We start from the raw sequence: 12,123 nt of genomic DNA, 5'->3' as shown, positions 1-12,123 counted from the left end.
TACATCATGTTTTTGGACACTATTTTGAATGGAGTAGATTCTTTGATATCTTTCTTTTCTAGTTCATTATTTGCAGATAAGAATCTAACAGATTTTTGTATGTTGATTTTGTAGCCAACTCCATTGCTGCATTGGTTTATTGTCTGTAAGAACACTTTAGGGGACTCTTGAGAGTCTTCATTTATATTAATGTGTCACTTACAAATAGGGATACTAGTCTTCTTTTCCAATTTGGATTATTTGGTTTATTTTTCTTGCCTGATTGCTATTACTAGGATTTCTAATACAAGATTGAATAAAAATAAAGGCAAGGGTTGTAGAGATACCTCAGTGGGTAGGGCACAGGCCTTTCATGAGGCTGACTTGGTTTGATCCTTGGCACCCCATATGGTTCCCCCATGTCCTTCCAGAAGTGATCCCTGAGAACAGAGTCAGCAGTAAACCCTGAGCTCCACCAGGTATGGCCCCCAAACCAAACCAAGCCAAACCAAACAACAACAACAAATGTACACAGTGAATTTTCTTGCGTTGTTCCTGTTCTCAGAGGTAATTTGTTCAATTTTTCAGAATTTGAGAATGGCATTGACCATGAGTTTTTTTTTTTTTTTTTATAGCTGGGCACAGAAATCTTGAGAAAGGTTTCTTCTACACCCTATTTTGTTAAGGTTTTTTTTTTAAAATCATGAATAAGTGTTGTATCTTGTTGAAAGCTTTCTTTGCATTGATTGATATGATCAGAATAATTTTATCTTTCATTTTATTCATGTGGTGTATTATGCTCATTGCTTTGATTTGCTTATGTTGAAAAATCTCTTTATCCCTGGGATGAATTCTACTTGATCGTGGTATATCTTACATTCTCTTCTATTCCTTTTCTTTTCTTTTCTTTTCTTTTCTTTTCTTTTCTTTTCTTTTCTTTTCTTTTCTTTTCTTTTCACTATTATGGATGACTTTCATTTTGTCTTCAAGTTCATTGATACTGCTCTCAGCATTCTGAATTCTATTGCTGTGGCTTGCTATTGTATACTTTAGATCCTTCAATTCCATTTGTATGGATTCTTTCATACTCTCAATCAATTCTTCTTTGAGTTGATTGGATTTCTCTTCCAGGGCTTGCTTAATTTCTATTACCACTGGATATGGTGTTGATTTGAGATCATCGTTGGCCAGCCTTCAGAATTTTGATGAACTTAAATACTTGACTGAACTTGTCTCTGTCTGCCAGTGCAACTTAAATCCTCTGTTTCCCATTGTTTTTATATATATTGATGTGCTGACACTTGACACTCCTGGCTATTGGAGCATCCATCTGATTTGTTATTTTACACAAATGTGTTACTGATTATACCTTTGTTACTGGAGCAATAGCACAGTGGGGTAGGGTGTTTGCTTTGCACATGGCCAACCCGGATTTGATTCTTCCGTCCCTTTTGGAGAACCTGGCAAGCTACCGAGAATATCCCGTCCGTACGGCAGAGCCTGGCAAGCTACCCGTGGCATATTCAATATGCCAAAAGCAGTAACAACAAGTCTCACAATGGAGATGTTATTGGTGCCTGCTCGAGCAAATTGATGAACAACAGGACGACAGTGCTGTAGTGCTACCTTTGTTACTCTATTTCCATTACTGTGTAAAGATATTTCAGTGGGACATGCAAGTGTAGATATAGTTCTACCTGTTTATGAGAGCTCTTAGCAGGTTATTGTGGCATTGAATTAGAACTCTGTAGTTTTCCCATTTGTTCTTACTGTGAACAGTGGAAGAATAGTTGAGTGGATGTGTGTTTGTGATTCTCGGTTTCCCTGCAACCCCTGGTACTGGAGAGAACTCTCTCCACAGTGGGGCAAACAGAAAGTGTAAGTTCTCAGGTCTACCAGATTGTACTGAAACTAGGCCTTAGCTGATGCAGTCCTCATGGCAGAGAGTGAGGGAATTGGAGGCCCATGGAGTGTCCCCAATGTCTTGGGCACCTAGTAAGTCTCATGTGATCATCTTTTGATTGCGTACTATCCTTCTTAAAATATACTGCAATTGTGGGCAATTTCTGTGCAGACTTAATGGTTTTAGGTTTTATTTTGGGGTCACACCTGGTAATGCTCAGAGGGTCATTTCTAGCTCAGTGTTCAGGAGTCGCTTCCATCAGTGCTCAGGGGATCATGTCATGTCAAGGATTGAATTCTAGGCCTCCTCCAGGCCATTGATGATATCCCAGATCCCAGATGTTGTTGCTTTTGTTTCTATGCTTTTTTTTCCACACCTGACTGCTCAGATCTTTTGGCAACACCTTCCCGGCTATCCTGTGTTTCTCCTTCCCTAGATGGTTTTGTAAATTATATCTTTTTTCTTTTGATTGTTGTTGTTGTTGTTGTTGTTTTCATCACACCCATGGTGCTCAATACTTACTTCTAACCAGCACTCAGGGATCATTCTTGGCTTAGCTGGAGGGTAGGGTGAAGTGAAATGACCATATGAGACATTGACGATTGAACCCACCTACAATGCTAAATTCCCCAGGTGGTTTTTTTCCCCTCCATCTCTATCTTTTTTAACTGAATCACTGTGAGATACACAGTTACAAAGTTGTTCACTGTTGGGTTTGAATCATACAGTGTTCCAATATCCATCCCTTTAGCTGTGTACATTTCCCACCATCAATATCCCCAGCTCCCCTCCCCACCTCCGCCCTTCCCTCCTCTGCCTCTTCCCAGAAGCCTGCCTCTATGGCAGACACTTTTTTTTTCTCTCTTTACTTTTTATCATGTATGAGTTTACGTCTTCAGGACTCATTTCTTGTCTAAAGTGAGCATTTCCAAATATCAAACTATCATTATCATAGTGGTTCCTTCTCTGCCCTAAATGCACCCTTCTCCCTTTATTTATGAAAAACTTTCAACCATGAAATTCCAGGCCTTCTTTTGTACTGTTTCTACTATTCTTGGGTATAGTTTCTTCCTATGTTTTTTTGTATTCCACAAGTGAGTGCAATCTTTCTATGTCTATCTCTTGCTGACTCATTTCACTTAGCATGATACTCTTCCTGTATTTATAAGCAATTTCATGACTTTATTATTCTTGGTGGCTTTACAGTGTTGCATTCTGTAGATGTACCACAACTTCTCTATCCAGTAATCTGTTTTTGGGTCCTTGATTGTCTCCAGATTTTGGCTATTGTGAATAGTGTTGCGATTAATATAAAAGTACAGATGGCTTTTCTGCATTGTTTTGAGGCCCCCAGGGTATTGCAGGGTCTCCTAGAATCTCAATTTATTATTTTTTGAGGAATGTCCATGTTTTTAAAAAATTTGGACCAGTCAGCATTTCCACCAACAATGAAGGAGAGTCCCTTTTTGCCTGCATCTGCATCACTGATTGTTCTTACTCGTTTTGATATGTGCCAGCTTCTATAGTGTGAGATATCTCATGGATATTTTGATTTGCATGCCCTTGATGATTATTGATAAAGAACAATTTCTTCATGGACATTTTGGCTATTAATATATATATTTAATTTTTATTGAATCACCATGTGGAAAGTTACAAAGTTCTCAGGTTTATGTCTCAGTTATACAATATTCAAACACCCATTCCTTCACCAGTGCTCATATTCCACCACCAAAAACCCCAGTATACCCCCACCCCCAACTGTATAACTGATGAATATCACTTCATTTTCTCTTTACCTTGATTACATTCCATATTTCAACACAAAACTCACTATTGTTGTTGGAGTTTCCCCCCAAGAAAGACAGCCCTACTACCAAGGAAGCATTTGATAATTAGTTTTCCATTGCTGAGAATGAAGAGATATGTAGCCCCACTGCTCCAAGTACATAACTCTTTTTTTCCTTTTTCTTTTTCCTTCCCCCCCCCCATCCTCCTTCCTGCACCTCATAGTATGGTGGACGCCACGCCATGTTTCTCCCTGAAAATGGGAAACAACCAGGAAAGAGGGATATTTCCTCTTCTCGGCTGGCTTGGGGCTGTTGCTTAGTTCACAGTCCAGAGAAGTGGCTGCTACTTTAATAACCTTCAATATTTCAACAAACACTCACTGTAATAATTTGGAGTCCCCCCCCCCAAGTCAGACCTGTTAAAAAGGAACTGTTTCACATTGTGACAATTATAGACATTAAGTTGCGTCCGTGCAGTTTTAGATTTCTGTATAAAATCCAGGGAAAATTCTGCCAGAAATTGCATAGCCCAGCTCACAGTCCCAGTGCATTGCTGTAAGAAGTCTCTGGAGTCAAAGTCTTTAGGCGCAGAGGGTCCGTTTCACTCTCAGCAGCTCCGAATTTATCTGGGCCGAGGACGTGCCAGTTACACCCATTTCCCATGATTCCCTAGGAGCCCCAAGTGTAAAAATTGTATACCTCTGGGTTAGGAGTTTTAGAAGATGGCTCCTGCCATGTGGATGCTGCTGCCGCCACCATTTTCCGTGCAGGAAGACAGGGTGGGGAGGAAAGATCCACCCCTGGGCAGTACAGAGTTGTAGCCCAGTTCACAGTCCCAGTGCATTGTTATAAGAAGCTGCGCTGGATGCCCGGATGTGTTAATGTTAGGTCTCTGGAATCAAAGTCTTTAGGCGCAGAGGGCCCATTTCACTCTCCGCAGCTTTGAATTTATCTAGGTTATTAATATTTTTTATTTGAGGAGGTTCCCATTCATCTACTCTTCCCACTTTAAAATATATTTATTCCCTTTTATTATTTGTATGTAAGAAGGCCATGGACTATTGCTTATTGATTTTCTAACCTGCCACTTTAGTATACAAATCTATTGTTTCTCAGAGCTTTTTTTGTAGAGACTTCAGGATTTTCTAAATATAGTGTCATGTCATCTAGAAACAGTGAAAGTTTGACTACTTCCTTTCCTATCTGGATGCATTTGATATTATTTACTTGCATAATAGTTATGGAAAATAATTCCAGTATCATATTGAGTGAGAGTTGTGAGAGTGGGCAACCTTATATCTTGCTTTCTCTTTGATGGAAGGGGACTAGCTTTCCCCCATTGAGAATAATACTTGCTTTGGGTTTGTGATAAATACCTTTGAATATATTAAGAAAATTTTCTTCAGTTCCCATTTGTTGAGAGGTTTATTATTATTATTATTATGAAGAACAGGTATTGGATCTTGTCAAATACTTTCTCTGCATGTATTGATAATACCGTGGTTTTAATTTTTTCTTTTATTGCTATGGCTTATTCATTTATTTATTTATTTTGGATTGACTTGTGAGTGTTAAACCATCCTGCATTTTTGGTATGAATCCTACTTGGTCATGGTGTATTATCTTTTTCATGGGCCATTGTATCCTATTTGCCAGTATTTTGTTGAGGATCTTTGCCTTTGTGTTCATCAGAAATATCGACCTGTCCTCTTCTTTTGTGGTATCTCTGTCTACGTTTAGTATCAGGGTGACGTTTGCTTTATACAAACTATTTGATAGTGTTTCTGTTTCTTCAGTTTTCTGGAAAAGTTTGAAAAGGATTTGCAGTAGGTACTATTTAAAGGCTTGAAAGAATTTGCTAGTGAATTAATCTGGACCTGGGCTTGGGAAAACTTTTGATACCATTTGAATTTCCTCAGTAGTGTGATAGGTCTGTTCATAAATTCCAAATCATTTTTCTTCCTTGGGAAGTTACAGGAAGCCAAGAATTTATTAATTTCTTTAAGATTCTTATTTCATGTCATAAATATTATCAAACTAATCACTGATGATCCTTTGGGTTTCTGTGGTTTCTGTTGGGATGTCCTTCTATTCATTTCTGACTTTTTTTTTAGGGTTCTCTCTTTTACTTTGTGAGTTTTGCTATCTATCTTATTTATTTTTTCAAAGAACCAGCTCTTGGTTTCATTGATCTTTTGGATTTTATTTTCTTATTTCAGCTCATTAATCTTTGCTCTACCTTTTATATTTTTCCTTTTCCATGCCTAGCTTGGGCTCCTTTTTTCCTGCTAATTTTCTAAGGTCTTAAGCTGTGAAGTCAAGTTATTTTTGTGGACTCTTTCATTCTTTTTGATGAATTATTGCAGAGATATCAACTTTCTTCTTAAAAATACTTTTGCTGTGCCCCACAAGTTCTGGTAGCTTATGTCCTCATTCTTGTTTGTTACCAGGAATCTTCTGATTTCTTCTTTAATTTCCTCTCTGGCCAACTTGTTCAGTAATGAGCTGTTTAATTTCCAGGTGTTTGATTTGATTTTCTAGTTCTGTGTGTGATTAACTTCTATTTTCAGTGCATCATGGTCTGAGAAGATAGCTGATACAATTTTTATCTTCGTGATTTTATGGAAGCATGTTTTGTGGCCCACCATGTGGTCTATCTTGGAGAATGTCCCATGTGTACTGGAGAAGAATGTGTATTCAGCCATTTGGTGATGAAAAGTCCTGCATATCTCAATTAACCCTCTGTCTTCCATTGCCACCATGAAAGGCTAGTGTTTCCTTCTTGAGCTTTAGCCTCATTGAGGTGAAAAAGTGGTTTTAAAGCTCCAACTACTGTGTTGCACTCAATGTTCTTTTTGAAGTCTCCTAGCAGTTGTCTTCAGTATTTTGGGGGTCCCTCATTGTTTGCATATATGTTTAGGAGTACAATTTCTTCATGATCCCTTGATTATTAAGAAATGACCTTCGCTCTCTAGCCTGAGCTCTTGTTGTCTAATACTGGCATGGCCACCCTAGCCTTTTTGAAGAACTTATTTGCTTGAAGAATTGATTTTCATTCTTTGACTTTGAGTCTATGTTTGCTTGGGCTATTCAAATGGGTTGCTGATATGCATGTTGGATTCAATTTTTAAATCCATTTTGCCACTCCCTATCTGTTAGTTGGTATGTTCAGACCATTGTCATTCAGAAAGATTTTTCTCCTGAGGGTTTTGTGCCATCTTTCTGTAGATGTTTGTTTGTGAGGTTTGTCTTGCCTTAAGGTAGCTCCTTCAGTTCTTCTTTCAAAATTGGTTTTGAGTCTATGAAGATTCTGAGCTGTTGTTTTTCATGAAATTTAAATGAAATTTAAATTTCATTTAAAATCAGAATGAGGGACTAGCTAGATAAAGTATTATTAGTGAGACCTTCATTTCATTAAGTTTTATTTATTTATTTATTTTTAGTATATACCACCACTGGCCTCAGACCAAGGCTCTCTTTTGGTAGGTCTGCTGTAAACCTTAGGGACACTTCTTTGTATGAATTTTCCTTCTTTTACCTTGCTGCTTTCAGTAATATATCTTCATCTATGATTTTTATCATTCAGACTACGATATGTGTTGGAGTATTTTTATTAGGGTCTCTTTTGGTTTACATCTTTCAGGCTTCTTGGATCTCAACTCATGCATTCTTCAGCTCTGGAATCTGCCCAGCAATGATGTCTGTTAACTTCCTCGTTGGTTGCCGTCCTCTCCCTCTAGGACTCAGGTGATTCATATCTCATTCCTCTGGAGATCATCCCAACGTTCCTGGTCTACTATTGATTTATTTGAGGTCTATTTTCCATCTTCTGCTGTTGCTTGGAGGTATTTTGCATCTCATCTTCAAGCTCACTGATTCTGTCTTACGCTCCTTTTACTCTGTTGTTGAGAGATTCCTTTGAGTTTAGCATTTTACTTACTGACTTTTAAAATAATGACATTTCTGATTTTACTTTTATTTCTGATTTTATATCTGCCTGTTTCTTTGTTCTTAGTAAATGGCCTCACCCTTTTGTCTCTGAATTCTTTATCAGAGAGATTATGTAGATGGATATTCTTTGTTGAGACTTCAAGCCTCCTATCTTCATCCACTTCCCATGGTAAAGTTCTACACTGTTTTCCTAAGGTTCCTGTGGTAGCCTGGAGGTGATTCTTTCCAATACACTATCAGAGTCCTCTGTCCTCCCCCTCACTGCTAGGGAGGACTCTGGACTCTGGGAGAACCAGGTAGGTGGTGTTCCTTTCTTTTCTTGTCTAAGATAATCCCCTTCCAATTGCTATTCCTGTGTATTTGTGTGGAGCCTCTTTCACTGATGAGGAAGTGTGTGTTTTTGCTTGAACTTCTGCTACTCTACTCGTTGATTAGGGTTGTATTGTTTTCTGCACTCACAGCTAATTTTGTATGGGTTTTTCAGGAATGCCAATTGGAGTTGGGGCTAATAGACTATTGGCCTAATGTGGTTGGTGTAGTTAGGCTGCCCTGGTGAGTGTTAACTATAAAAGGCCAAGATGTGGATTTTATGGGATATGATGGGGGAGATTAACTGGTGGCCATGTTAGCTACTGCCCAAAAGGTAAACAACATCTACCACTGGTGTAACCTGTGGGAGGAGCCAAGCATTCAGGAGCTGTCTAGCAGCATTTAGGGGCTGTCACAGAGTTTGTGTTCAAATTCCATGTAGGCATAATTGCTTGCAGGAAAATTCTTTCCCATAGAGCATTCATGTGGGAAGGCTGCCTGACTAGGAAATTTCTTCCAGTAGAGTTCTAGGGTGGTTCACATGGAGAGGACACCTGCAGTCCCCCAGATTTTTTTTAAAGCCTTTCCTGGTGTTTAATTTGGTATAATTACTCATTTTAATAATATGAGATTTATAAGTTTGTTTTATAGGTTACATTTTTATAACCATGTATTCTGCAAGGTGCTTTACAAGTCTTACATTTTGTCCTTATTGCAAATATCAGCGTTGACAATGTTATTCTCTTTTTAAAGGTTAAAAAACAATGAGACTTTGATTACTCTCACAGAAAAGTAGTTAGCTAACCCAGGCCTACCCATATATAAAAGTAGCTCTGAGTCACTACAGTATATGGTTTCTATTTTAGCAAAATTCATCCCCAAAAGTGCTGAATAGGGGTAAGATAAGAATTGCACTGTTTTGCAAACTGGTGCTATAGAAACATAACTTATGATATAAAAGACACAATTTGAAGAAATCAAAGAGTTGTCAAGGTTAAGCTGAATATCATGCACCTAGCATTGCTAGGCAGATCTAGGATCAGTTATCAGAATTTTGGTAACCTTGTTTGCTATAGCTTTCAGATTTTAATTTGGAATCCAGTCATTCACATATGTGCAATCATTAAATAATACTTGTGTTTTATTCTGTATTTCCTTTAGGCAAAAACTAAACAAAAAAAAAACACCCAAAACCTGTACAATATGGATTTTTTTTCTTTTTAATTTCAGTGGGATGTATCTTGTTTTGATCCTGGAGTTCACCCCCGTGGCTTGGATTTATCTTAGTAGTATCCATCTTTGATCTATGTACTAACTAGACATCAAGAAAAGACATGAGGAGATTTGTTTACTGCAAGGTGGTCCTAGCCACTTCCTTGATGTGGGTTCTGGTTGATGTCTTCTTACTCCTGTACTTCAGTGAATGTAACAAATGTGATGACAAGAAGGAGAGATCTCTGCTACCTGCACTCAGGGGTAAGTGCTTATGAAGCAAATATTGCTTTAATAGAGATGAGTATGGTGGAGACATTTGACAAAAATGAAACCTAAGAATTTTTTAAGTTTACTGGTTTGAAGAATAAATTTGTCAAATCATTAATATACTTTTAGACTGCAGGGAGTTTACTTTTTTGGTCTCAAAAGTCTTGTTGAAATTAAAAAAGAAAATCTTTAAGGTACTTTTCAATTCTTATAGTTCCATTATTTTGGGAATGTATCAAAAGGACAATTTAATGGACATTTAGATTGGACAGAATTGTCAATTTAGGTTTCCAAAAACATAAGCCCTCAGAGACAAAAGCAAATATAAAATGGGGGAATAGTAAACTGAGATGGTGAGGATTGTAGCAAAATATAATTACACATTATACCTCTAAAGATTTCCAAGAACAGTACACACACACATACATAGACACACAGACACACAGACAGACAGACAGACAGACAGACACACACACACACACACACACACACACACACACACTTTTTTTTAAAAAAAACAAAGTATGACTGATGGCCAGATACAACTTGTGGACTCAACAGTGCTTGCCTAGATTAAATGCAAAAGATATAAAATGCAGTTTTAAATATATAATAGTCACTTTTTTGTGTATGTGTGGTGCTAGAAGTAACCAGGGGCCTCACACATGCTAGAAATGGGTTTTAACTTTGTCATCCTCAGCCCTAACATTACTTTAAACTCATTGTTTGTCTCTTTATGGACCAGTTTTAATGACTAGAAAAGAGTAAGTTCTGAAAATTGATAATAATTTGCATTATGGTGATTCACTAAGTCATGAATTTTCATTTTCTACAGTTATTCCACATAGTTTTCTCAAAGCTTTCTGTTGATTTCTAGATCTAGAAATACATTTATAAATTATTTCTAAGAAATGATTGCTCTTAATTAAAGATTTTTGAAATTAGTTTTATTCTCTTGGAATTGAACATGTTTTTCCTTGTAATGTAGTTTATATCGATTTCTTTCATTTGTGAAAGTTTTCTTCATTCATACCATAAAATGTGGGCAGGAGCACAAGTACAATGGGAAGATGCTAGCCTTCCACTCAGTTGTCCTGAGTTAAATTCCCAGCACCCCACATGGCCCCCTGAGTTCCTTCAGAAATGATCTCTGAGTGCAGAGCCAGAAGTTAGCTCTGAGCACTGCCACATATGGCCACAAAAAACAAAAGAAAACAAAAAATTACAAAATGTAATCTTTGAGTGGCAGTGGAAATGTTAGAATGTTTTGGTAAATTATTAAATTATACAGCTGATATTTATATTTATGCACTTTTAATATTATAAGTACGTTTGATGTTATTTCTTAAAATGTGTATAGGAACATAATGTTACTGATACTCTCTAAGGGGTTTGAAAGAACACTAAGGAGAATTTTCAAAATTAATTATGAGGATAATATTTCAGAAATCTTGAGTTTGCAACACATTGCAGTTCAGTTATCTTGCTCTTTATGAAATGTATCTAATCTTTTACTATACTGTTTGACTAGTTGAAAGAATTTTGGGAGTGACTGGGCCTAAATCTATTATGTAGTTTCTTAGAATTTTTGTTTCTTATGCTAGAATTATTCTGAGAAAAACTTTATGAGTCTATCAGTTTTTGATAAATGAACTTGGTCATGGGTTTGCTGATCTTTGGTTAGAATCCCAGACAAAAATTGGCTTTGTCTGTTTCTTTGTTAGACTCGGTTGAGTTGTTGCTTGGCTAAAAGTGGAAATGTAGTTTAATGGATCACGTCAGTTTGGAATGATTGCTTTGTCATTTGTTGAATGGAGACAACTAGACTTGTGACAATGAAAAGTTATAATCTGATTCAGCAAAACTGTGACAACCTTTTATGCAAATAAAAAGTATAGTTTTACTGATTTAAATCCTAATGTTTAGTCTGAGTCTAATGATTCAAGGCAAAAATAGTCATTTTTATCCTGTACTTGTAAAATTAAATTACACTTTTCACTATTAAGGTTTATTAAATGTTTTGTGCCAATGTGAATGAATCTTGACAATAGTATAGTGTCCTTCAAACATGATAAAGATTATAATAGCTTAAAACGTTTGTTAAGCCAAGTAAGTGTTTAAAACTTTGCATGTTTGGAATATATAGAAATGCAACACAACTTTTATTAAGTCATATAGGCCAATAGTGAGAATAGAATTTAAGTTGTCAATAAGATGTGCGTTGGGAGATAGGACAGGGGGTGGGAATGTTTTAACTGAATGGGGGCATCATGAGCGTCCTAGATACATTTTGGGTGTGGAGTTCTTAACTTATTAATTTACACATAAATACAAATGACCAAGAGCCAATTCATTGATATACAATTTGGGAAGCTACTGATTGGATTTTGAAGACAAAGTGGTACTACCACTTTGTGTTAAAAAAAGATCACTATGGATTCTTATGGAAAATTCAATGTATAAGTTTTAGTAATAGACTCTTTATTAGCTTACCATTCAATATTGATGTATCAGTTCTCTTACCAAATTTTCAAAGATTACTTTAGGTGACATAAGTACATTTTAGGGGAGCATGTCAAAAGTTTTGTTTTTGATGCCACACCAAGCTGTACTCAAAACTTTCTCCTAACTCTGATAGGCCATCACTCCTGGTGAAGATTACAGGACTATATAAGAAGTACTAGGGATTGAATCCAGGTTGGTCACATA

At 36.8% G+C, this 12,123-nt stretch overlaps 1 protein-coding gene across 9 annotated transcripts in view; it reads left to right on the top strand.

Annotated features, from left to right (window-relative positions):
* GALNT13 (polypeptide N-acetylgalactosaminyltransferase 13) overlaps nt 1–12,123 on the top strand; it is a 725,693-nt gene that overhangs the window by 99,938 nt on the left and 613,632 nt on the right. For 8 of the 9 annotated variants that reach the window (XM_055135847.1, XM_055135838.1, XM_055135818.1 and 5 more), the window contains one exon: nt 9,163–9,408. The exons of the other annotated variant lie outside the window; for it this stretch is intronic. In XM_055135847.1, the coding sequence (XP_054991822.1) occupies nt 9,267–9,408 (142 nt within the window). In that variant the 5' untranslated portion in view covers nt 9,163–9,266. The remainder of the gene's footprint in view (nt 1–9,162; nt 9,409–12,123) is intronic. 9 annotated transcript variants of the gene reach the window in all.

This window comes from Sorex araneus, chromosome 1 (genome assembly GCF_027595985.1).
Source record: "Sorex araneus isolate mSorAra2 chromosome 1, mSorAra2.pri, whole genome shotgun sequence".
Lineage (NCBI taxonomy): Eukaryota > Metazoa > Chordata > Mammalia > Eulipotyphla > Soricidae > Sorex > Sorex araneus.
The sequence above is the reverse complement of the archived record's forward strand: the minus strand, read 5'-3'. Positions and strand labels throughout refer to the sequence as shown.